The sequence below is a fragment of the Castor canadensis genome, chromosome 1, assembly GCF_047511655.1.
Source record: "Castor canadensis chromosome 1, mCasCan1.hap1v2, whole genome shotgun sequence".
Taxonomy (NCBI): domain Eukaryota; kingdom Metazoa; phylum Chordata; class Mammalia; order Rodentia; family Castoridae; genus Castor; species Castor canadensis.
In genome coordinates this window covers 35913-58528 of record NC_133386.1, presented here as the reverse complement: position 1 = coordinate 58528, position 22616 = coordinate 35913, and the positions used below count along the sequence as shown (strand labels likewise).

The following is a 22616-nucleotide window of genomic DNA, read 5'->3' as shown; positions in this document are numbered from 1 at the left end:
AGCTCCTGTAAGTCTTTACCTGAGAAGTCCACCTCCTCAGAGAAGTCTCCTTGGTCAACTATCTAAAAATTTTAACCTCTTCCCTCATCTCTACACCTCCTATTCCCCCTCCCCACTTTGTTTTTCTTTGTTATCTGTCTTCTTATTAGATTTTAGCTTTTGTAAGGGCAGGAAATTTTGTTTTTTAACTTTTTTGTTTTGTTTTCCACAGTCATATCTACAGTGTCTGGAAGTGCCCAGAGTAAGCACTCATTAAGTATTTATTGAATGAATGAATGAATGAATGAAACTTTGTGAAAAAGTAGGAAAGTCTTACAACTTTTTCTTTTTTGTGGTATTGGGGTTTGAACTCAGGGCCTACACCTTGAGCCACTCCACCAGCCCTTTTTTGTGGTAGGTTTTTTTTGAAATAGGGTCTTGAGAACTATTTGCCTTGGCTGACTTTGAACCGTATCTGATAAGTCTTGATGGTAATTACTCCCTTCAGATTTGTAAAGCAGGGAGAGAGAACATGTTTGCTTCTTAGCTTTAGTGTGGACACTTGGCATTACAGCTTTCAGTGGAATAAGAAGGCATTAGCTGTTCTCCATCTGGTTTTGCCTAAGTTATTTAGGGGGACCCTTTGATGGGAAATATTTATTAGCGTAATACTTTTGAATGAAACTTCAATATCATCTCCTTTATTAAAATTGCACAATATATACTGAAGGTTAAAACTTTCCTTTTTACTTCAAGAAGCCTAAGGGCAGTCAAAAACTCCAGATAACCCATAAAACCTATCTACACAGCATGGAGATTTCCTAGTCAATCACACAGTTTCATGACCCAAAAATAAATCAGAATGCTACTCTGGCCCAGCCATCATTGACACTGGCCATCAGTCTTTGTATAGCCAGAAAGCAGCACTAACAAGGTTCGTGCCACTCTGCAACCAATCCCAAACATGCAGCTGGGTAGCACCCATGAAATAAGTCTTTATTGCTTACTAATTAAGAAATGGTCAGGTATATCTCTGCTGCCATCTCTGATAGAAACACACTGGTTAAAGTGGGATGTTTTGTGTTTTGGTAATTTTCATTCACCTTGTGCCCTAATATTCTGCTGTGCTGCTATAAGGCCCTCAGAGCCTCCACTTCCAATGGCTACATAATATTCCATGTAGTGAATGTCCCATAAATTACTGGACCATTTCCCATTGTTGGTTTCTTAAGGAAAAAACTAAATGAAAACACTGCTCTCTGACAAGGCGTTATGTTTCCAGATGTGCTTATGTTGGTCATCCACCAACAGCAGCTTTGTGAAGCCATGTCTCACCTCTTGCCTCAGAGAGAGTAGAAGACACATACAACAGAAAGCTTAAGGCTTTCAGTGTTAGGATTTTGACCTCACTCTGAGGCACAAGCAATTGCTACAACATCGACTTAGAAAGAATGGATGCTTCAACTCACTGCTGTTCTGCCTTCAGGAAGCTCCTTCCCGAATACCACACTCCTTCCCCTGGCCTCTGTCACCTTCCAGTTGGCCCTCCAGAAGCTGTGCCCCAGTCCTGCCCCTGCCTGCTGTTCTCCTAGCACCCTGAACCACCACCATCCAGCTATGCCATTACATACAGTCTCTTGCTGATTGCCTTGCTTTCCCCACTGTAACAAGATGCGAGCACTGAGAAAGTAGAGTTGGTCTCTATTTTGGTGGCTGCTGTACCTGCAGCAACCTGTACAAAACTGGAGCCAAGACCCTCACTCACATCCCTGGCTTTGTGTGGCTGCTCAGGTCCCGGTACTCAATTCCTCACCTAGAAACACTTGCTCTCTGCATCTTACTATTCTCCTCAAGCTCTCTGATGTTTCTGCAAGACAGCAGCAGGGATTTTCATCCCTATGCACTGCTATGCTCACAAGATTTATTGAATAAAATATCCTAACAGCATCCCCCAAATAATAACAAAAATATGCAAATTCTAATTTCTTGGAAGAAGCATTATTTTAGCACCCAGTGCTCTCCCAGAACTTGCTCACAGTCTTTTCAGAGCCTACAGAAAGGGTGACCCTCTGACTTCACAACCACATCTCCTCTCTGTTCCTGTTCTCTGCTCCTTCATCTGTGTCTGCACTCGTCCCTGGTGAATGCTGACCTCAAGAAGCAGCTGCTAGTTGGGTGCTGTGGCTCACACCTGTCACCCTAGCTACTTGGGAGGTAGAGATCAGGAGGATGACAGTTCAAAGCTAGCCCTGGGCAAACAGCAAGATCCTATCTTGAAAATAAATACTCAACACAAAACAGAGCTAGTGGAATGGCTCAAGTTAAGCATGAAGAAAACTAATCTCCAATCTTTTCTTGCATTTTCTTAAAATTCTATCACCCTTAAAATATCAGTCTACCTACTGGAACCTAGAGCTTTGTTGATCCTAGATACTGCTACATGACTTTGTGGGTATTTTCTACTATTACCATCTAAACAAAATCTTCAACCAAGAATCTCAGTGGCATTTGTAGACTTGGGTCCTTAGAGTATCATAGTATCAAGTATCATTTGAAAGGAATTTCCTGAAGAAATAAAAAGGCCATTGCAGTACAAAGCAAATGAGTGAGAAAGAGAGAAAGTAAGGGAGAAAGGGAGAGAGGGAGAGAGAATGAATATATCAAACAAATATTGAGTCAATCTCTGTTCCGACATGAGTCAGCTCATGGACAAAGCATTTTAATGTATCCTCTGGACATTACTTTCTCGGTTTATAAAAGTATATGGCTCAAAAAAGATCTTGTGTTCTGATTTTTTTTCTCATCAAGCCTTAACCAACTAATCTCTTCTTTCTTCCTTCCAACTTCTACCTCCCCACCACCCACACATTTCCAATGCAGGTTTTGCTGGGTTTATCCTCTGTCCTTTGCACTTTGATATGAGGATTAGCTGAGATGAAAACCGTCCACAAGGTGTCTCTTTTCCAGGTTATGAATAGAATTTTCCATTAGTCTCAGGGTCCCCTCACTGAACCTCAGCAGTTAAGCCATGGAAGAATGCAGGCAGCAAACAATGGACCTCAGAGATAAGTCCACACTGCCATCTGGTGGCTTCTGGGAGAGTGACATGGAGCCTGGTATTGAGTGAAGAGTGAGGATCTCCATGCTTTCCAGGATCTCGGCTGACTCTTCAACTCATCTCAGGGCAGAAGGGGTCAGGCCATCCATCTGTTTGAGGGCAAAGTGGAGCCCACACTTCAGATCACCTATGTTTACTAAGCATTTAGCTGTGTGGACAGCAGTGTATATTTCATGTTGTATTTTAAATATGTTCCTATTACAGAAGAAGTAGTATCCAAAGATGACTCATTAGTTGTAAGGAACCACTTAGACAAGGAGAGACACCTGGCAGCTGAACTCATACAAAAGTGCGGCAGATGCATGTGATGCTCTGATGGCACAGGTGCTGAGCTTGGGTGAGGGTGCTAGTGGCTCAGTGGTTAGGCCTCCCCTTTCCTTGGAGGTAGCAAACATAGTCATCACCTTGAAATACACGAGTTCACCATGAACCCCCCCTGTGTAAGACAGAAAAGAGAACAGGATGGTAACAAACCCACAGCGACCCTGTAGGTAAGACAATGTCTCAAATTCTTGATCCTGGTGAATAGAATTCAGGATGAGGGCCTTGTGCCCTTGACGAGCCTGCCTCAGCACCTCCACAATCCCCATCCCCAAAGTCCAGATTGTGTATGGAAACAGCCACCACTCTTCTACAGAAGTGACACTACTTCCGGCTTTAAACTCAGGCCTGCTGCTAGAAACTCCAGGGGAGGGGGGAAAGGACTTTGAGAGACTCAATGCCTCTCTCACAGCCCAATGCAGGAAGCAGCACAAAATGTTTAACATAAACAATAAGTATCAAGTTCACAGACGCTCCACAGAAAATTCATAAATCTACTAGAGTTGGGGAAAGTATCAGTGGACTCAAAAACACTTTATCTGGACTTTAAAGAGTATAACTTATAAAGTTCCAGTGGACATCAGATGAAGCTAGACTTTAGAGGAATCATTGAATTAAGAATAAAGATTCAGATGTCCTTAGTGAAGGAAGTTGGGCAGGAAGCAAGAGCAAGGAACAATGGCCTGTCACAGCTGATTTGTGTTCCTTATCTACTGGTTCACCTAGTGAGCTTGCCAGTTGGGCTCCGACCTCTGCTAGCAAGTGCCAAACCCTTCTCCAGCTTCTCCTCAGCTCTGAGTTAGCTCTGAGTTTTTACAACACAAAAAAAGGATGCTACTTAAAGAGGAAGATCAGGAGGAGGGACACATGCTCAGGTGTCCCCAAGGCTGAAGACCATAGTCGGTTTGCCTGTTTTGCACTCAATACCATTACCCTCCACAATTACCACCCTCTACTGCCTTCTCCACATCCCTCCCCCACCCACTGCCCTTTTCCCTGTGCGTCACAACTCTCCCCACTCCACGCCACAGCTTTCCCCACTATACACCCTGGCCCTCCCTACTCCATAGTATATCCCGTCATACTCCTATGGCACTTCACACCATGACCCTCCCCATGGTACACCACTGTTCTCCAGACTCTACACCACTGCACTCCCCACTCTACACCATGGCCATCCCCACTCCATGCTGCTGCCCTCCCCAATGCACAACACTGTACTTACCCCACTCCATACCAATGCCCAGTCCTGACAGCCTGTGCTGTGGACTTCAGGTTCCAGCACCAACAGAAGTAAACGTTCTCACATGGACTAACAATGTGTCTTCTGTGTGCAGTTAAATTCTATGATGATAAAATCCTGTCTTATGTCTCCTAGGAGTTGCTTCTCTCATTGTACCTGCCTGGTAAGTAGTTAAAGGAATTCTTCAATTGGGCATGCATAGTAATCACCTCGGTATTTGTTTTTAAAAATGTAGCTTCTCACCTAGAAGGTAACACCCACGCACAGGAAATCAATGTGAGTCAATGCCCTGTATAGCTATCCTTATCTCAACCAGCAAAACCCCTTGTTCCTTCCTATTATTGCTTATACTCTCTCTACAACAAAATTAGAGATAAGGGCAAAATAGTTTCTGCTGGGTATTGAGGGGGGGAGCGGGAGGGGGTGGAGTGGGTGGTAAGGGAGGGGGTGGGGGCAGGGGGGAGAAATAAACCAAGCCTTGTATGCACATATGAATAATAAAAGAAAAATGAAAAAAATAAAAATAAAAAAAAAAATAAAAATGTAGCTTCTCATGTCCTACTTCTGAGACAGCAGTCCTAGGAATTAGTTTTGGATAGATGTCCTATGTAATTCCGATATAAATCTAGGAATTGGGATGCCCTGGAGTTAGAAAGTGTACATAATGTATGTGCATTCTTGGGCCACAAAGGGCTCTCAAGGTAACAGGTACAGAAAGGCAGGAAAAGGAAACTTTTCAGGATAAAAACTGGGATATTTGCAATAGAGACCACTTTCCTATTAGCTCATATTCCCCTTTCGCGGGCTGTAAAACTACTTCAAGCAGAGCAGGGATGTGTGAAATACAGAGTAGTCCCTGTAGGCTCAGCTCACATTTTCACCTAAGACTGCACAATCTTCTCAAGCACACTATTAGAAAGTACTTGTGCCATTTGATAATTATACAAAAAAATCTACATGCATCCAAACTCAGCATGAGTCATGGCTAGTATCTCCAAAAAAGTAAGGATCTTCCCTCAATTTTCACATCATATTCTTTCAGTTCCTTCCATTGTGCGCAGTAGGCAGGAAAAAAAATTCTCTGCATAATGGCAGCTTTCTAAGCAGAATCTTGAAGGCTAACTGTACAAATAAAGTATACTTCTAATCCTTATCAAAGGCTAAGAGGTACAGGCTGCACTGGCACACATCTGTAATCCCAGCACTCAGAAGGCTGATCATGGGTTAGAGGATCGTAAGTTGGAGGCTAGCCTGGGATACATATCAAGAACCTGTCTTAAAAAAAAAACAAAAACAAACAAAAAGGCTTAAAGGTTGTCTTTTACAAGCAGGGAATTGTGGTTGGGTGATCTACAAAAGCCATCCATGATAACTGCTGGCTGAAGTAGCTTGAGTCACGTGACATTCATTCTGGACTCCAGCAACAGTGTGGAATGTAAGGTTACAATGACCCATAGCTAAAAGTGGGAAAAAGATTTAACAAGCATAATCTTCACTCAAAGTCTAGAATTTTCCCTGAAAACCTAGGGAGGTGACGACCTCATAGAAAATTCTAGACAAATTTATATAATTTAAATGAAACACTGAATCCTCCAAATTAATAGGAAATCCTTTGGAAAAAGAATAGATCTAGTTTATATTAAGATGAAAAATGTACATTTTGCGTGGGGGTCTAGTCTACCATTTTTAGCTGTGATAGTGATTTTAGGTGATACTTGTAAAGCACTGTCTTTGAGGGGTCTGTGAAGTGATTGGTGAATTAAGAGGCAAAGAGCCACACTCCATGTTGGGTCCCAGATGGAACAAAAAGGCAAGAGGGGTAATTTATTATCCAGAGCTGGAACACACTCCTCCTCCCTTAGACATCAGAACTTGAGGTTCTCTGGCTTTTGGCCTCCCCCTTCCTGCCTTGTTCTTGGGCCTTCAGACTGGGCCTGAGCAAAATATGTGGCACTCTTAAGTCTCCAGGACCACATGTTCATTCCCCCCGATAAATCCTCTCATACATCTATTCATGCATATCCTATTGGTTCTGTTTCTGGAGAGCTCTAACACAGACCAAGAGAAATCTGAACAAAATCTGTAGCCCAGATTTTGTACTTGTGATACACACAGGATAAATGTTTCTAGAACAGATCCTTACAATATGTATTTATCAGAAATTTTGATAATTTGAACCAATTCTTTTTAATAAGAGGCAAAATAAACAAAAGTGGTTTCTAAGATTAAGTGCCAATAAGTGAAGTCCTAACATACCACAGGTTGTTCCTCTAGTAAGTACCTAGGCTATTGCTATGCAGTACAGCTTCCTCAATACCAAAAGTATTCAAACACTATAGTGGAGTTAAAATGTATCTAGTGATTCTAAGTCAAAACTTTCTTTAGCTCTATCAAAATTTAGGTCTTCCTTTGTTGTAGTGTCAGGGATTAAACCCAGGTACTCAGGGAAGCTAGCTAAGCACCTTCAGCCTCAGGTCTCAATTTTAACATTACCAAAGTACTTATAAAAAATTATCCCAGATTTCTAGCTCAAGTCCATGTGAAAGGTTATTTACTTTTATAATTTTCTTTTATTCCAGTTAAAAAATTCTCTCCAAAACGGCCATTCCACTTTGCCTGCTTGACAATCCCAGGGGTAAAAAAAAAAAAAAAATCTTAAAGACATTCCATTTATATGCATTAGTCATTTAAAAAAAATTTTTTTTTAATTTGCTTATTTTTATCATACATTATTAATGAGGTGATATCATTGTGGCATTAGTTTTAATAAAAGCCCTGATAAACACTGTCCCTTCCAGGCAGCTTAAAGGTCCTTTCAGGCAAGCTGATGGGATAAATAAAAAATTGGCCAAAGTGGTTAATTTCCCAAATAAATTTGTTTATAAATATAAGGAAAAACAGACATGACGCATTTTTCATCCTTAAAATACAAAAATACCACAGCTAGGAATGGTAGCTCACACCTGTAATTTCAGCTGCTCATAAGGCAGAAATTGGGAGAATCATAGTTTGAGGCCAGCCTAGGGCAAAAGACTGCCAGAGTCCCATTTCAACGTACAAACTTGGCATGGTGGGGTGTAGAATCCCAGCTACATGGGAGGCTATTGGTGGACAGGAGGATCCTACCTGTAAAGCAAAAAAGAGCTTGGTACAGAGCCTGTCTAGCAAATGCAAGGCTCTGTGTTCAAACACCAGGACCACCAAAAACCAAACCAAAACAAAACCTTTAAATTTGGAAATTATGGGAAGAATGAAGCGAATCAAAGAAACTCTACTTCATATATCTGTCTTACTTAGAAAAGACACATTAAAATGAAATGAGTACTTCAGGATTCTTTTTTAATAAAACAAATTCGTCTAATAGCTCTAAGGTAAGGTCCACGTATCAGTCCTTCCTCAGGGGTACGGTCTCCTCCCTGATGCCCTCTTTGGTCACAATGCAGATTCTGAGGGCATCCCCAGTGTACACGTCCCTCTCGGCTGCAGAAATGAAGACGTCTTTTACCAGTCGCATGGCTCTGTCCAAAGACAGTGGGACATGTTCCACGTTTTGCATGTTCTTGAAACCAACCTGGAGGGACAGGAGGCTGCAATGAGGTGCCATGCAATGATAAGACCAAAGAAAGGTTGTAGCTCTCCCCAATACCTCACATATGTGAGGTTTCCCAGTGAATAAAAATACCTCATGTCATATTATGTCCTTCTGACTAAAGATCTTCCAGTCCCAGGTGAACAACACATACCTGACAAATATTCACTGGCAAATCTTGAGAAAGACAAACCTACTGAGGTAGACGCAGGTACCACAAGACCAAATGTCACTCTAAGAAGAGCCCCAAATAGCCATTAACTAAGTCTAGAGGAAGGTTCCAGCAGAGGACCCTGGGCAGGTGAAAGCTGAAGATTACTGACTGAGTGTGTAGTATCAGATGGGGGTGCACATCAGTCCAGGGAAAAGTAGGGTATGGGTGTGGTGTGAGGGAGATCAGCAAGAATCAGAAGGGTAGCCATATAGATCATATGCCGTAAAAGTGAACAGGATGAATTAGGGAATTAAGCTTGGAGGCAGAAAGGATGTTGGGAAATGAGTCAAATAATTCAAGACTGAATCTAGGCAGCTACATGGGAAGGTATATTTAAAATATACTGGAAGCTAAAATAGAAAAATAGGTAACCCAGAAGTAGTGAGTCAGGGTATAAAGGCATTTATGTGACCTCATGTAAAGATGGTATGAGGACTGAAACATGACTACTATAGAGGAGGTTAAGAGCCCTATAAAACCATGGCAGTAGGTGGGGACCTCCAGAGCACTGGCAGAACACAGGCAGGATGGTTTGGGCAGTAGCACTTCAGGAGAATGAAGAGTGGAGGGAAGCCCTGTGTCCCAGCTGGAATAGCGGAACACAGGCTCATTACCTGGTTATCAAGCAGGGGCTGCAACATGGCACTTGCTGAGCCTCCAGCCTTGAAGGAGTCTCTTTGGTAGGAGCCCACTGGGTCAAAGCTGTATACAGCTCCCTTCCCTTAAAGAAGAAAACAGTTTCTGTAAGGACAACATCCCAATTACCATCCAAGCCATGGTGAAAATAAAAGCCAGTCAAAAGATAACACAAAGTACATCACCAATGTGGCAAAAATTTCAGGCAAAGATCAAAACATGTTTACTGTTGTGCAGGTAACTCTGGCAGATAATCTGGCCCCTCACAGCTGCTCTTTACAAAATGTGGTCAGAACTAAGTCATGCCAACCTGGCAGCCAACCTCCCTACCAGAACTAATGTTCCTGATGATTGTGCTGTGGCCCTGGATGTGCAAGTGGCTTCACAGACACACTGTCTAGTGGTCATGGGTCCTGCTCTAATTCTGACCAAATTCCTCATGATGTTACTTCAATAGTTTAAAATTTCCCTAGTGCTAAGCCAGGAGCTAGTGCAGTGGTTCATACCTGTAGTCTAGCTACTTGGGAGGCTGAGATAAGGAGGACTCCATCTCCAAAATAAACAGAGCAAAATGGACTGGAGGTGTGGTTCAAGCCGTAGAGCACTTGTTTTGTAAGCACGAAGCCCTGAGTTCAAACCCCAGTTTTACCAAAAAAGAGAAAACGTATGCGTGCATGATCACACAGAAAACTTACTGTGCTTTTTTCTTTTTAAACTAATAATGAGCATACTCTTTAATATCATACTGCAAAACTTAATAAGGGAGAGATTCAGAAAAACACAAATGTCACCTATAAAAGATTAGGTAACAATTTACAAAATGTTACAACTGGAACTGGTAGAATGATAAAGAACAACAGTTAAGAGACCCATGAGTGGGCGTAGCAGACTCTGCTGAAATGAGTTTCAATTATACCTTCTGGAACAGCAACCAGCATCAGAATCTGTCCAACAATTGTAGCATAGGATTTTATCCTAAAAAATCCTTTTGAAAACACATACAGCAATATGAGCAAGAAGGACATTTCCAAGCAACCCAAAATTCATTAGAAAAAATGGCACACCAACACAATAAATGCAGAGCAGAGCAGTGTTTAAGAATTAAGACAGTAAATCTCACAGCCAGACTGCCCAAGTACAAGTTCTACCTCTACCTCCTAACTAGCCTAGTCAGGGGCTGGTTTCAGTCCTCAAACAGGCTAATATACACAACCTCCTCAGAGCGACAAGGGAGAGCTAACATGCCCCAAAACATGTACAACAAATGTGCTCCTCACACACACACATCATTACCACTATTTGGTAGCCTCAGAAACAGAAGACATATATACGTATGATGGGATTGGGGGACACAGCTGTAGGACATGCAGAATGAAGAGCTGTGTAATATGCTGTTCATTTAAAAAGCATAAGAAAACTGTATATATGTTTATATAAGCACAAAGTCTGGAAAGATAAATAGCAAACTGTAGCTGGTTATTTTTCAGTATGGGGTTGAAGACAAGAATAAAAGGGAGTCACCTTCGTATGCTTCTTTATTGTTTGAGTTTACTACAAAGAACACATCACCCTGTAATTTTAGAAAAGGCCTTTTTAAAAACAATTGTGAGAAATCATGGATCATTCACAAGTTATGACTTAAAAGTGACATATCTGATTAGAAAACACATTATACCAGAATTGAAGGACTCTAGCAGTTATCCTGGAAGATGAGAGACAGGGACAATTTTCTTGCCATATGTATACAACTGGCACTATTAGATCTATGTATTTTTTTCACTGCAGAAATACATGGATTGAACTCCCTGCTACAGTAGGCAACATTGGTTCACCTGAGAAAATCTGGGGAAGTGCATTGCTGGCAGCAAACTTGGGACAAGAGATCATGGTGGGTAGTCCACTAACCTCTACATGCAAAGAAAAAAGGGAGATGAAGTATAAAGGAAAAAGAAGGAACATATCTCGGTGTGAGGTGAGTGGCCATAAGTAAGGGAGGCCTAAAAGCTTTTCCTGAGGGGCAATCAATCTCAGAAAACCACACAGAACATATGTGAGGAAAACAAAAGAAAGGGGGATATTTATCTAACACCAGAAGTTCAAAGGCCCCCTGGAAAAAGTAGATACTTCTAACATCAGCGTGGAATGGTATAAATTTTAACTATTATGTGCTTTTCCTCATTAAAATTAATTCTAAAAAAAGGGCAATGATTTAGACACAAAAGGGAAAGTCAAACAAATGCAGATAAACTTTCAATGGAAAGGCTTTTCTAACAAGACTCACAGATCTGTCTATGCAGCAAAAGATATTCCCAAAGGGGCAAAGAATACTCCTGGAGGCATCCACTATATTTGTGAACAGGGCTGGCACAGCTGAAAGGAATTCTTGTAGATCAATATGGACGGGACTGATGTGTGAATGAGGAAACCAGCAAAGGTTAGTATATGGCCAGTCTCCAAGGAGTTGGAAAAAGGCCGATAAACATATGAAAAGATGCTCTGATACTGGGAAAGATATATAAAGTTCTGAAGTTTCGAAGAAGGAGAGGAGGACGAAGAGGAAGAAAGAAGAACAACAACAACAAACACCACTACCCTGATCCAGTATCTCAACTACTAGAAATTTCTTCTAGGGAGAAAGGCACAATTCGAGAAACGTACAAAGGTGTGCCAACAAGGATGCTCATCATATTGTTTATATTAAGAAAACATGAACAATCTACATACCTTTTGAGAACTGACTGGCACATTCTCATATACCAGACATGGTGTAAGTCAGCCACTAAAAACCATTACATACAGCTGGGCTCATTAGCTTGAAATTATCTCTGTGGTAATACAGCCAAAGTATAGTTACAAGACTATGCATTTTTCCATTTGTGGTGTCATGTTCGTGCTCATAAAATTTTGGATTGTGGAGCATTTGGGATTTTGGATTAGGGATGCTCAATAGCTATATATAACTGAATGAATGTGTCTACAAGCATGTTATTCATTGTTTTTGTTGCAGAAAACAATGCAGAAAAACTAACGACATTTTAATTTGTGGCGAGAAACTGTAAAAAGCAACCAGAGTTTAAAGGCACAGGGGTCAAAGTAGACAGGTGGTGATGCTGAAGAACAGCTGCTGGCCCACGTCCTTGAGATCTAAATAGGGGGCATTGCCCGCTAGGTCCACACTTCCACTAGCAAGAAGATAGTCTCTGGAGATTTTAGCAGAGGCTCTGGATGTGGGGCTCTAGGCTCTCAGACCTGAGTAAACAGGGAACAGAAATGGAAAGCTGACATGAACATCCGAGACCTCCAGTTCTCTGCCTGCTCCTGGGCCGAGAAGTCAGATCAGGTTTTATTCTGAGATGTACAGAACCTAAGCACACAGCAAGGCCTGTTGGTGGATAAGTCACACCAACACAGATCTTCCCAGTCAGACTGTGGCACGTCACTCCTAAGATGAATGGATAACAAAAAATCAAAGTAAATTGATATATTCACCAATATAGCAGACAACAAAAAACAAATAGCAATCTAACGAGATGTAAAAAACACAAGAAAACTTCAAATGATGTACAAAACCAGGATATTTAAAAAAAGTAGAAAAGAAACAAAGAAAAAAAAAAAAGAAAGCCAAAAAATAAGAAAAAGCTCTTGGAAACTAAAGATACCAGAAATTAAAAAAAAAAAAGCAACAATAAACAGGGAAAAGTTAAATTGAGGAAATCTTCAAAAAAGACAAAGAGATGAATAATATGGAAGGCCAAAAATCAGAAAACAGTAAGAAGGGTAATAAGGTATGGAGAAATGACCTGGACCAGGAACATCACTGTGAAATGCCAGAACATGAGGCTGAAGATTCTAAAAGCAAAGACCCAAAAAAGTTTTTTTTCTCCCTAGAAATATTTGAGAGATATATGCCAAAACAAAGAAACAAACCACGAAGTGGCAGGCAGGTGGAATGGAATCCAAGGCCAGGAGCAAGACAAAGAATTCCCATAGTGCTGGTCAAAGAAATCTAGAAGGTCAGTGTGCATGAGGCCTAGAACAGCTGGTTTACCTCAGAGCAAGAGGTAGGCACACGAGTGAACTATATTCAATGTGTGCCAAGAACTGACAAAAGGTTTAACCAATGAGAGATAGGTAACACCAGGAAAAACAAAACAATTGTCTAAGAGAGGAACTATTATCATAGCAATACCACTTGGCATAACAAAGATCAACATCTGATAAAACATATACCTAATAAAAACATCAGGTATGTGTTTTATCACAAGTGTGATGGGTTACAGGAGGGTGTTAATGAGGAAGAGGACATAGCCAAGAACCATCATCTGCCAAAACAGAAACCCGTAAGTATTACAAGACGATTACCTGCCAAAACAACCTATTAGAAGATGATAACTGCAGAGCACCAGAGTAGAAGTGAAAGAACTAAAAATTGTCCTTGGACAATGGCAAAGCAGGATTGCTTTATGTATTTATTGTTTTGGTGGTACTGGGAGCTGAATTCAGGGTCTTGTGGTTGCTAAGCAGGCATACTAACACTTGAGCCCTCTGCTAACACTTCTTATGTTGGTTCTTTCTTTCTTTACACACAGACCAACCTGGACCAATCTTATCTGTGCTTTCCTATGTAGCTGGGATGACATGTGTGCTACCTTGCCCAGCCATTGGTCAAGATGGGGATCTTGAGAACTTCTTACCAGGGCTGGCCTCAAATCCATGATCCTTATGACCTCTACCTCCTGAGTAGCTGTTACTACAGGCTTGAGCCACTGAGCTCAAGCCTCAGAGGCCTGATTTATTATACACACAAGGTCCTCTATAAAATAAAAACTACAAAAAAAAAAAAAAAAAAAAAACCCAAAGCAAAGCAGACAAACAAGAAGCTCATAAAGATTCCTGAGAAGTCCACCACACTAAGAACACCCTAATGGAAATCAAAGAAAATACCCTGAAGTCAAACAGCTGATTTCACATCCTGGATCTGGCATTTCACGGATGTGAGCTTTCCTGGACTATCTCTGACTCTTGGAAAAAGTCCATGGATCCATGGAGATCCAATGGTGCTATTTTTAACATTGCTAAAATCTCTGACTCTTGGAAAAAGTCCATGGATCCATGGAGATCCAATGGTGCTATTTTTAACATTGCTAAAATCTGAACGGATTAATCTGACACGCAAGTCAGATACAGCTTAAGTCAAAAGAGGAACTAGAAGCATCCAGCATGCTAGCTTAAGGCAAGCTCACCTTTTGCTAGAACTTAATTAGCCATATTAAGAGTAATTCTTTACATATTCTCTTACTTTTCAAGTAAGGCTGGAAGCCTTAAGATACTGTGTCAGCCTGATCTGTCTATACCTAAACCTAAGTAGGCAAATTGAATGCGCTCCGAAGCCCTATATGGATAATAGTTAAGAATCAGAGAAGAAGCTGGGTGCTGGTGGTTCATGCCTGCAATTCTAGCTACTTGAGAGGCTGAGATAGGGAGGATCGTGGTTCAAGGTTAGTCTGGGCAAAGTTTGTGAGACTCCCTATCTCAACCAATAGCTGGGTGAAGTGGTGACCAACTATCATTCCATGTGGAGATTGAGACTGGGAGGACTGCAATTCTAAACCAGCCTGGGCAAAAGAGTTTGTGAGACCCATTTCAATGGGAAAAAAAGCTGGGCGTGGTGGTATGATGTCAGCCCAGCGAGAACGGTGGCTCAAGTGGTAGAGCACCAAATGACCTCTAAGATAACACTTTTCAAGAACTTTTTAGCCAAAATATGTTTGTTACTTATTGCTTTCAACTGCATTTAGGTCAAGCTTCCCTCGGTCAGATCTCTTTACATAAGATAAAAATGCTAATTGCTACTAGGGCATGCTAATATTTCACTGAGAAAACAGTGAAATAACTGGCTGCTCAATATTCATGATAGGCAGCATTTACTGTGCACGTTTGGATGTCACTTATCCCTCTCAGCTTCAATTTCTTCTCACTTTCATGATGAGACTGAAACTGGTGGGCTAAATGGTATTTATGGTTCTTTTCAACTCCAGGTAGAAATGCACACATCTAGGAAACTCTACCCCTCCACTTTCCAGAAAGTGAGACTACCTTCTTCATCGAGTCCCCCGATGATGTTGTAAACATAGTATGGAAAAAAGCGTCTTGAGTATAGGATGGTGGACAGCATTGCAGCAATTGCCCCAGTCGTCATGGCCTTGTTATTAGAATGCTTGTACATCTGCATAGTTTGATAAAAATAATAGCTATAAGGAGGTGGAACCTGTCAGTCTACAATGATGATTAATATAGAGTAAAAGCATACCTCAGCAAAATGGGAAAGCTTACCTGTTTCTTTTATGACCATATAACACAATATTACTTACATAAAATGACAATTTATTACATATCATTATCTGGAGAGCTATAAATTTTTTAAGGGGAAGAATCCTAAGTTTGCTCTTGACTGGTTTAAAGGGCCTATTTTCCTTGCCACTCATCTTAGTCAGCAAATATACACAGCAGGGTGTATGAGGTGATCTGAGGAAGATGTTTCACACGCACCTCTCCACTTTGCTGTGCACCTAGACAGGGGTCAGTAAAGCATAGCCCACGTTTCATCCAGCCCACTGCCTATTTCTGTAAATAAAAATTTACAGGAACACAGCCACACTATCTATGGCTGCCTTCATTAAAACAGCAAACCTGGATAGCTGTGACACAGACCAAATAGCCCATGAAGCTGAAAATATTTACCATCTGGTCCTTTACAGATAGAAGTCTACTGACCCTAATCATTCCAGATGTAGGTCCCTCTTTTTGTAGACACTTGTATGAACAGGTTATCTGAGGGCAGCAACTCTTACTCCACATAATTCTAATATAGACAGCAATCATTTTTAATAAATGATATCAGTAGCATATAGGGGTTGTATAGGGGGATACATTGTGATATTTATATATGTACTTAAAATAAATCTTAGGTGGATTTACTCTATCTATTTTTTCCCTCTTTCTCCCTTCTTAGAACAATTTCAACATGTTTCATTATTCTATTTTCATATATGGATACAAAATACATCCACCATTCCCCCTTTCCTTGTGCCCACCCACCTCCGGAAAAGATTTTTCTCTCCTGCCCTTCATTTTTAAAATTAAATATATATCGATAGTCCAAGGGGGTCTTGCTAGGCAGCAATCTTCCTCCTTGAAGCATCTACAGTGGAGAACATAAGTATCAAAAAGAGGATCTTGGCTCAAGTGGTAGAGCATCTGCCTAGCAAGCTCAAAGCCCTGAGTTCAAACCCCGTACTGCCAAAAAACAAAACAAAAAACCCCAACAACAAACCCAGGATCTCAGGATGATAATTCAGTGATTTCATAACCCTAGATTTACTATACCCTTAGCTAACATAAATCATCCAACTGTCAGAGACTTTTCACAAAAATGGATTTAAGTTCACTAATTTTTGCCAACCACATAGCAAGCATCTAAAGAGATGCCTAAGAAATAATGTAAAACCAAACAATGACAACTGAAATGCAAAAAGAAGAAATGAGCTATGCTGCATGTTAACAAGTATATTGATCTACAGAAGAATTTGTCCCAAAAGTTGTAATATGAATTAGGAGTCACTGTATATATACTTGCTAGTCACTGTATATATATTTGCTAATAAATTTAAGTTCTTGAAGCTTTGAAAGTAAAGGTTCTAAAAAAAACTATACACAATTGAGTGAAATCATTTCTATGCAGCCAAAAAGCAGGTGTCAGTTCACTAAATGCACACCTGCTCCAGTGAAATTAATCATGTGTCAATCACCTTAAGTGACTCAAACAAGCAAAACAGAATGTGATCACAGACATGCTCATGTCTAATTGTCCCTGAGGTGGCACTGCCAAAGCCTGCCAGGTGGAGGGCGGTCCCTCTCACTCACGCTCCAGACTTACTTTTTCCTATATCCTGTCTTGTCCACTAAGAGTCCAAGGACATAAAGGGGAAAGCAAGTCTGCCAGCAGTATTCCAAACAGCTCCTGTCTATAAACCACATGGGTTACCATCTGTCAGACTGACTTGCTTTGTTTAAGAGGGAAGAGCCCTCCAGACTGTCTCTAGAGGACCCTTATATGGCATGGAAGTTTTTTTTCATTTGTTTTGGTGAGGCTGGCGTTTGAACTTAGACTTCAAGCTTGCAAAGCAGGCACTCTATCACTTGAACCACACCTCCAGTCCAGCATGGAAGTTTTAAGAGAACTGCAATGGTCCTCATTGATGCTATAACTTCATTTCTAGGAGATGTTAGTTCTACCTGCTAATTTGGTGTCTTTCTAAGCTGTTGTAAGCAACAGTTGTGCTTCAGGTTTACAACAATCTCATGAACTGCTAGTAATTTTCAACAGTGTAGATATATACAAAAGTATCTACCTTTAGCCTTGCTTCAATAATCTTTGTCAGGGTAAGACAGTCTCCATGAAAACCACTGCATCCAATGACTGTTTTGTCTGTTCTGTAAAAAGCACATTTCAGGAAATTTGAGTTGATTAAACTATAAAACAAAGCACATCTGGGGCAGTTTTAATTTTTAAACTTCTATTGCCATTTTTCTTTAAAAGGTAAAGGGAAAATTAGCCAGCCTTTCTGGGGGAGGGAGTCTACATCACTATGTATCACTCCTGACACCAAATGAATTATAGGTGGACCAAAAATTTAAAGAAAAAAAAAAATGCAGCCAGTGGCTCATGCTTGTAACCCTAGCTACTTGGGTGACTCTGGGTTCAAGGTCAAACCAGATAAATAGACTGCAAAACCCCATCTCTCCAAAAAATAAAATTAAATTAGAAAAAAACAAAAAAAACCCCCAGCAAAATGGAGTGGAGGTGTGGCTCAAGTGGTAGAGTGCCTGCTCTGCAAGCATGAAATCCTGTTCAAACCCCAGTCCCAACAACAAAAAATCCCCAAATAAATAAATAAAAAATTTTAAAAGGCAACTATGAGAGGATTAAAGAAAATATGGGTAAATTTTTTACAATCTTGGGCTGCATAAGATAAGGATGACACAATTCAAGAGACACAGAAATTTCATAAATTTGACTACATAAAAGTTAAAACTTCTACAGTGTAAAATATGAAAAACAGTTTAAAAAAACATATTGGTAGCACATATGTCCAAAGTCTAAGTATTTCCTTAGTCTACCAAGGGCTCCCATAAACAAGGCATTAACAACACAGTGTAAAGACAGGGAAAGTTGTATGAACAGAGAAGTCATAAGAGATGTACGTCACTACTAACGTAAGAGCCTTTATGTTACCCCAAATGGCAAATATCATAAAGACTGTACTCTCAGTTCTTAGAAAACACTTAGAAAATTGTGTTTTAACAAAAATGCAAGATAGGCTTCCAAGGAAAGAAGTGGAATCTCATGTAGCATTAAGTCATCACAAAGATATCCTTAGAAGTACTTACAATTTGTAACATTTGGGACTGTCTCGGGTGTGAATTGAATACCCTTCACTCAATCGAGTATCAGAAGCAACAATTGAAAAATCTTCTCCAGCAATTGCCAATACAGTACTGAGGGAGAAAAAAAGAAAATTAATTAATTCCTCAGGGTGGCAATCACATTGCTTTCAAATAGGAGCGTGCTCCACAGGACATGTGGGTTACTAGATGGATATAACCTACTAGATGTGAACAAGAGTAAGATTCAAATCTTGGGAAGAAAGGACCTATAATTACAAGTCACCTGGAAATTTTTTAATCCTAAAACAGAGTAAAAGCCCCTTCGCAGGAGGCAGTGAGAAAGCTTCTGAATCATTACCATTATCACTGGAGAATTAATTACCTACTTATGCAAGTTACTGATATTACAAAACAACTGAATGCCGTATCTGTGTTCTTGAGGACCAGGTATAGATAGTGGTCCTACAATGCAAGCTACTTAAATTCAGAAAAGAGGTAAATAGTGTCTTTATTTCCTTATACGCAAACTCTTAGACATTAGATAATGTCTAACACACAGTAGACACTCAAAATATCTGACAAAATGGAGACAAAAACAACAAGTTTTTCCTTTTTTGGTTTGTACAATTTCTGATAGCTGACTAAAGAGGCTTACGGCACAACTTCAAAAACAGATCACTTTGGGTCCTAATGGTGAAAGACCCCTTACTTAGCAGATATGATGCTGTGGGTAAGTTACCTAACTTTTCAAGGCCTCAATTTCTTCATATATACAACAGACATAATAATGGTAGCTACCTAATTAAGAGTGTTGCAAAGATTAAATGAGTTGATAGTTGTAAAGCCCTCATAACAGTGCCTGGTGAATAACTGGTCTTCTACTGAGTGTGAGCTACCATTATGGAATGTGATGAAACAGTGTGTGAGGACTAAGCACCTGGGCTCTGGAATTACCTGATGCGGGTATCCACACCACTTACTAGCTGTGTGGTCTTGGACAAATCCTCTAATTTTAAGTTGATAATAACAGTACCTGTGTTACAGGGTGACTGTGAGAATTAAGCAACATAATTCACATAAAGAATCTAGCATAGTGCTTCACAGAATATAAGCTCTCAGAAAACTAGGTACTATTTTTATGGAGGCAGGATATGTACTAAAGCTCCAAAGTAGAAAAGGAAAGCATTCCAGGTAATATGAAAAGCAAACAAAGGGGAAAAGATAGTAATTACAACAGTACATGAAACAGTATAGGCAACTTATTCATGTGGCCCTTTTTATGTAAGTGAGTGGAGGAACATAATCCTTATACAACAAACAAATTTTCTGTTGTAGAAAATTCCAAATGCCAAATTAGATTCTGGGATTTTACCAAGGAACCACCAGGTTATATGAACAAGAATGAGAGAAGTTTCACTTGCAAAGTCGAATTTTAAGACTACTGTGACAACAGCATGTGTTGGAACAGAAACGTTGTGCCACTAAGATTCACCAATAGGAAGGAAGCAGAGTGAAGAGGAAAAACTGGTACCTCCAAGTTTCTGTAACTACCTAAATATGTCAGGAATGGAGAAAGCCAATTATGATAATTCATATTAAATGTGGATAAGCAGAACAGTGGTATAATCCTGAGTTGTATTTTAAAGGAGGAGAGTGATTGAAAGGAATAAGCTTACTTTTTTTGTTGTTTACTAACTTAATTATAGTGAGAACAGAAAATCTAGTTAGAAACGTTTTAGTGAACAGGTCAGAAGCGAGGGACTCATGAGAAGTAAAACTGGAGAAACAGACTTGGGAAATATACTTCCAGGGATGAGAGATGTGAGTGCGCTAAGTGACAAACCTGGAAACTACTGACTAATGTCTCCTTTTGTAGAGGCAGAAGCACCTGAGCACCAGCTGAAATGAATGCTAAAGAGAAAGAACAAAGATGGAGAAAGAGTGATTTGATTTAATAAACAAAAAGTTGTAACTAACTTAGGGAAGTAATGGCTTAAACTGAATTACAAGGGGCTAAAAAGTAAATAATGGGTACTGCATACTGAATACTTTGAAAATTCTTACAGGAAAGAATGTATAATAGCTTTATGAAATGGGTCGGATAACCTACCTTACAACATAAGTACTTAGTCATCACAGGAACTGTTAAGACTTGCACTTAGAAAAAGCAAACAAACTCAGTGGTGAGAAAACTGTAAGTCTTGGCTCAATTCACACCAGCTCTGTGGACCAGGACTGTCACTTACCCTGAGTGTTAAATAAGAAAACTGCTTGTAGTTTATATAAACTGTCTTTTTTTTTTTTTCATTCTTCCCTAAACTGTAAAGTAGCTAAGGAAGACCATATTGACCTTTAGTGGCACAACCAAGGCTAAAATCAATCTTTCATTCTCATACTCCAAAAGTCTGCATATTCAGTCTTTAAAACCTAACCATGTGTCTGTGAGAACTATGTATGTTTTAACGTATAAGGTTTGACTGTAACACCTGCATCAGTTTACAACTCTCCAATGCAAAGAGTTCTAAACAAAGCGTCTTTCTGCAGCCTTAGGAAAAGTATTTTAAGATACATCGGGTAACTAAGAAGCAAAAGCAACCTGCATGCAAGAAACACAAACACACGTCCCTTTTATATTTTTTCCCTGAATTTAAACTAAACGTTAAACACGGGTCAGCGAAATTAAGCCTGGTCAACCCATACCACTTTCTATTTGAAATTACAGAAAACGATCAAATGTCCAGCTTACAGACCAAGCTTCGCATCTAACAACTTGACCAGTCATAATTTTCAAATTTGGATGCGAAACTCGCCCCTCGCCCGGGCCCCACGAGAAAGCCAGGCCCCGAAGCAGAAGCTGCCTCAGGCTCTCCTCAGCCAGGCTGCACAGGGGCCAACGTGCTGCGCGGACCTGAAGGCCGGCGGCGGCAAACACGGGAGGCTGCACCTCGGCCACCCAGACACCCGAGCGAGAAGTCCGCCGTGGCGCGGAAGGACAAGAAAGCGCGGAAGGACAAGAAAGCGCGGCAGTCCGAGTTTTACCCTCCGTTGAAGGCGTAGGGCGAGAAGCGCCACTGTATAGGGCCCGCGGCGAGGTGCGACTCCATCCCCAACTCTCGGTCGGGCCCCCAGGAGGTGGCAGCGGAAGACAGCATCGCGGACTTCTCTTGCTGTCTCACGGCGAGATGGCGGCGCCGGCCGGAAGTCGCGCCGCTTCCGGTTCCTCCCTCGGCTTCTCTATCCCGCACTCGTCGTTGCTCCTGGAGGTCCTTGCCACCACTTGGCTGTGGGTTATCGGGCGCCGCTTATTCCAAGAAAGCTGGCTTTCTCTCCGCCCGCCAAGAAAACACTCGAATTCACTCCTGGCGGATAAAAATTTAAAAATTTTATCATACCAAATAAACGTGGCCAAACTATGGAACGGCAACTCGAATGCCCTGTTGGTGGAAGAGTACATTTGCACAGGATTTGGAAAGGGCTAGCATCTCTTGGCTCAGTTGGTGTGTGCACACTTCACGACCCAGCGAAGTCACACCAGGTTATCCCCTAGCCAGAACACACACACGGTGTTCATATGGCATTGTTGCCATAAACAGCAGAATGAATAGATTAACCGAAGTACAGTCATACGATGGGGTAGCACCGCGAAGAAATGAACCAGCTGCAGCTAGATAGGAGACACAGAAAGACACACCTACATGGATTTGCTTTACAATGTTGAGCAAAGAATATATACTACAGATCTCCGGGGTGCAATGAATACAAAAGGCCTGCTTGGACCGAGTTTGGAAGGGGTGTTCTGGTGCTGACAATATTGTTCCTTTACTTGATACCTTTTTCATGTGTATTTCTCTTTATGCATTTTTAGGAGCATTTTTTTTTAGGAGCATTCGCTCCTTTCAATCATAAATGCTAGCAGGTAAGCAAGCAAGCAACTGGCTAATGTAGCCTGGATATCTGATGTATACACGAGATTTTGGAACCAGGAAAGACTATTTAAAAGTACTTGTTCAATTAAAACCTTTCTCAGGCTTTACTGTAAACAGAGTATAAAACAAGCACATTTTCTTAA

The 22616-nt window shown here is 40.8% G+C and overlaps 1 protein-coding gene across 1 annotated transcript; it reads right to left on the bottom strand.

Moving 5' to 3' along the window:
* Nucleotides 1–7979: 7979 nt before the first annotated feature.
* Psmb1 (proteasome 20S subunit beta 1) lies at nt 7980–21755 on the bottom strand. Its single transcript, XM_020186070.2, has 6 exons — nt 21587–21755; nt 18551–18658; nt 17512–17593; nt 15197–15326; nt 9079–9185; nt 7980–8232 (listed from the first exon to the last, which is right to left on the bottom strand). Exons 1-6 carry the CDS (start codon nt 21697–21699, stop codon nt 8047–8049), a joined length of 726 nt encoding a protein of 241 aa, XP_020041659.1. The 5' UTR covers nt 21700–21755; the 3' UTR covers nt 7980–8046.
* Between the last annotated feature and the right edge of the window lie 861 nt (nt 21756–22616).

Excerpts from the sequence above, each read along its gene's own strand:
- Psmb1 (XM_020186070.2), bottom strand. The coding sequence starts at position 21,699 with ATGCTGTCTTCCGCTGCCACCTCCTGGGGGCCCGACCGAGAGTTGGGG. Across the intron at positions 17,594-18,550 it reads AGTCCCAAATGTTACAAATT|AACAGACAAAACAGTCATTG; the intron begins GTAAGTACTTCT and ends TGCTTTTTACAG. Across the intron at positions 15,327-17,511 it reads TTATTGAAGCAAGGCTAAAG|ATGTACAAGCATTCTAATAA; the intron begins GTAGATACTTTT and ends CAAACTATGCAG.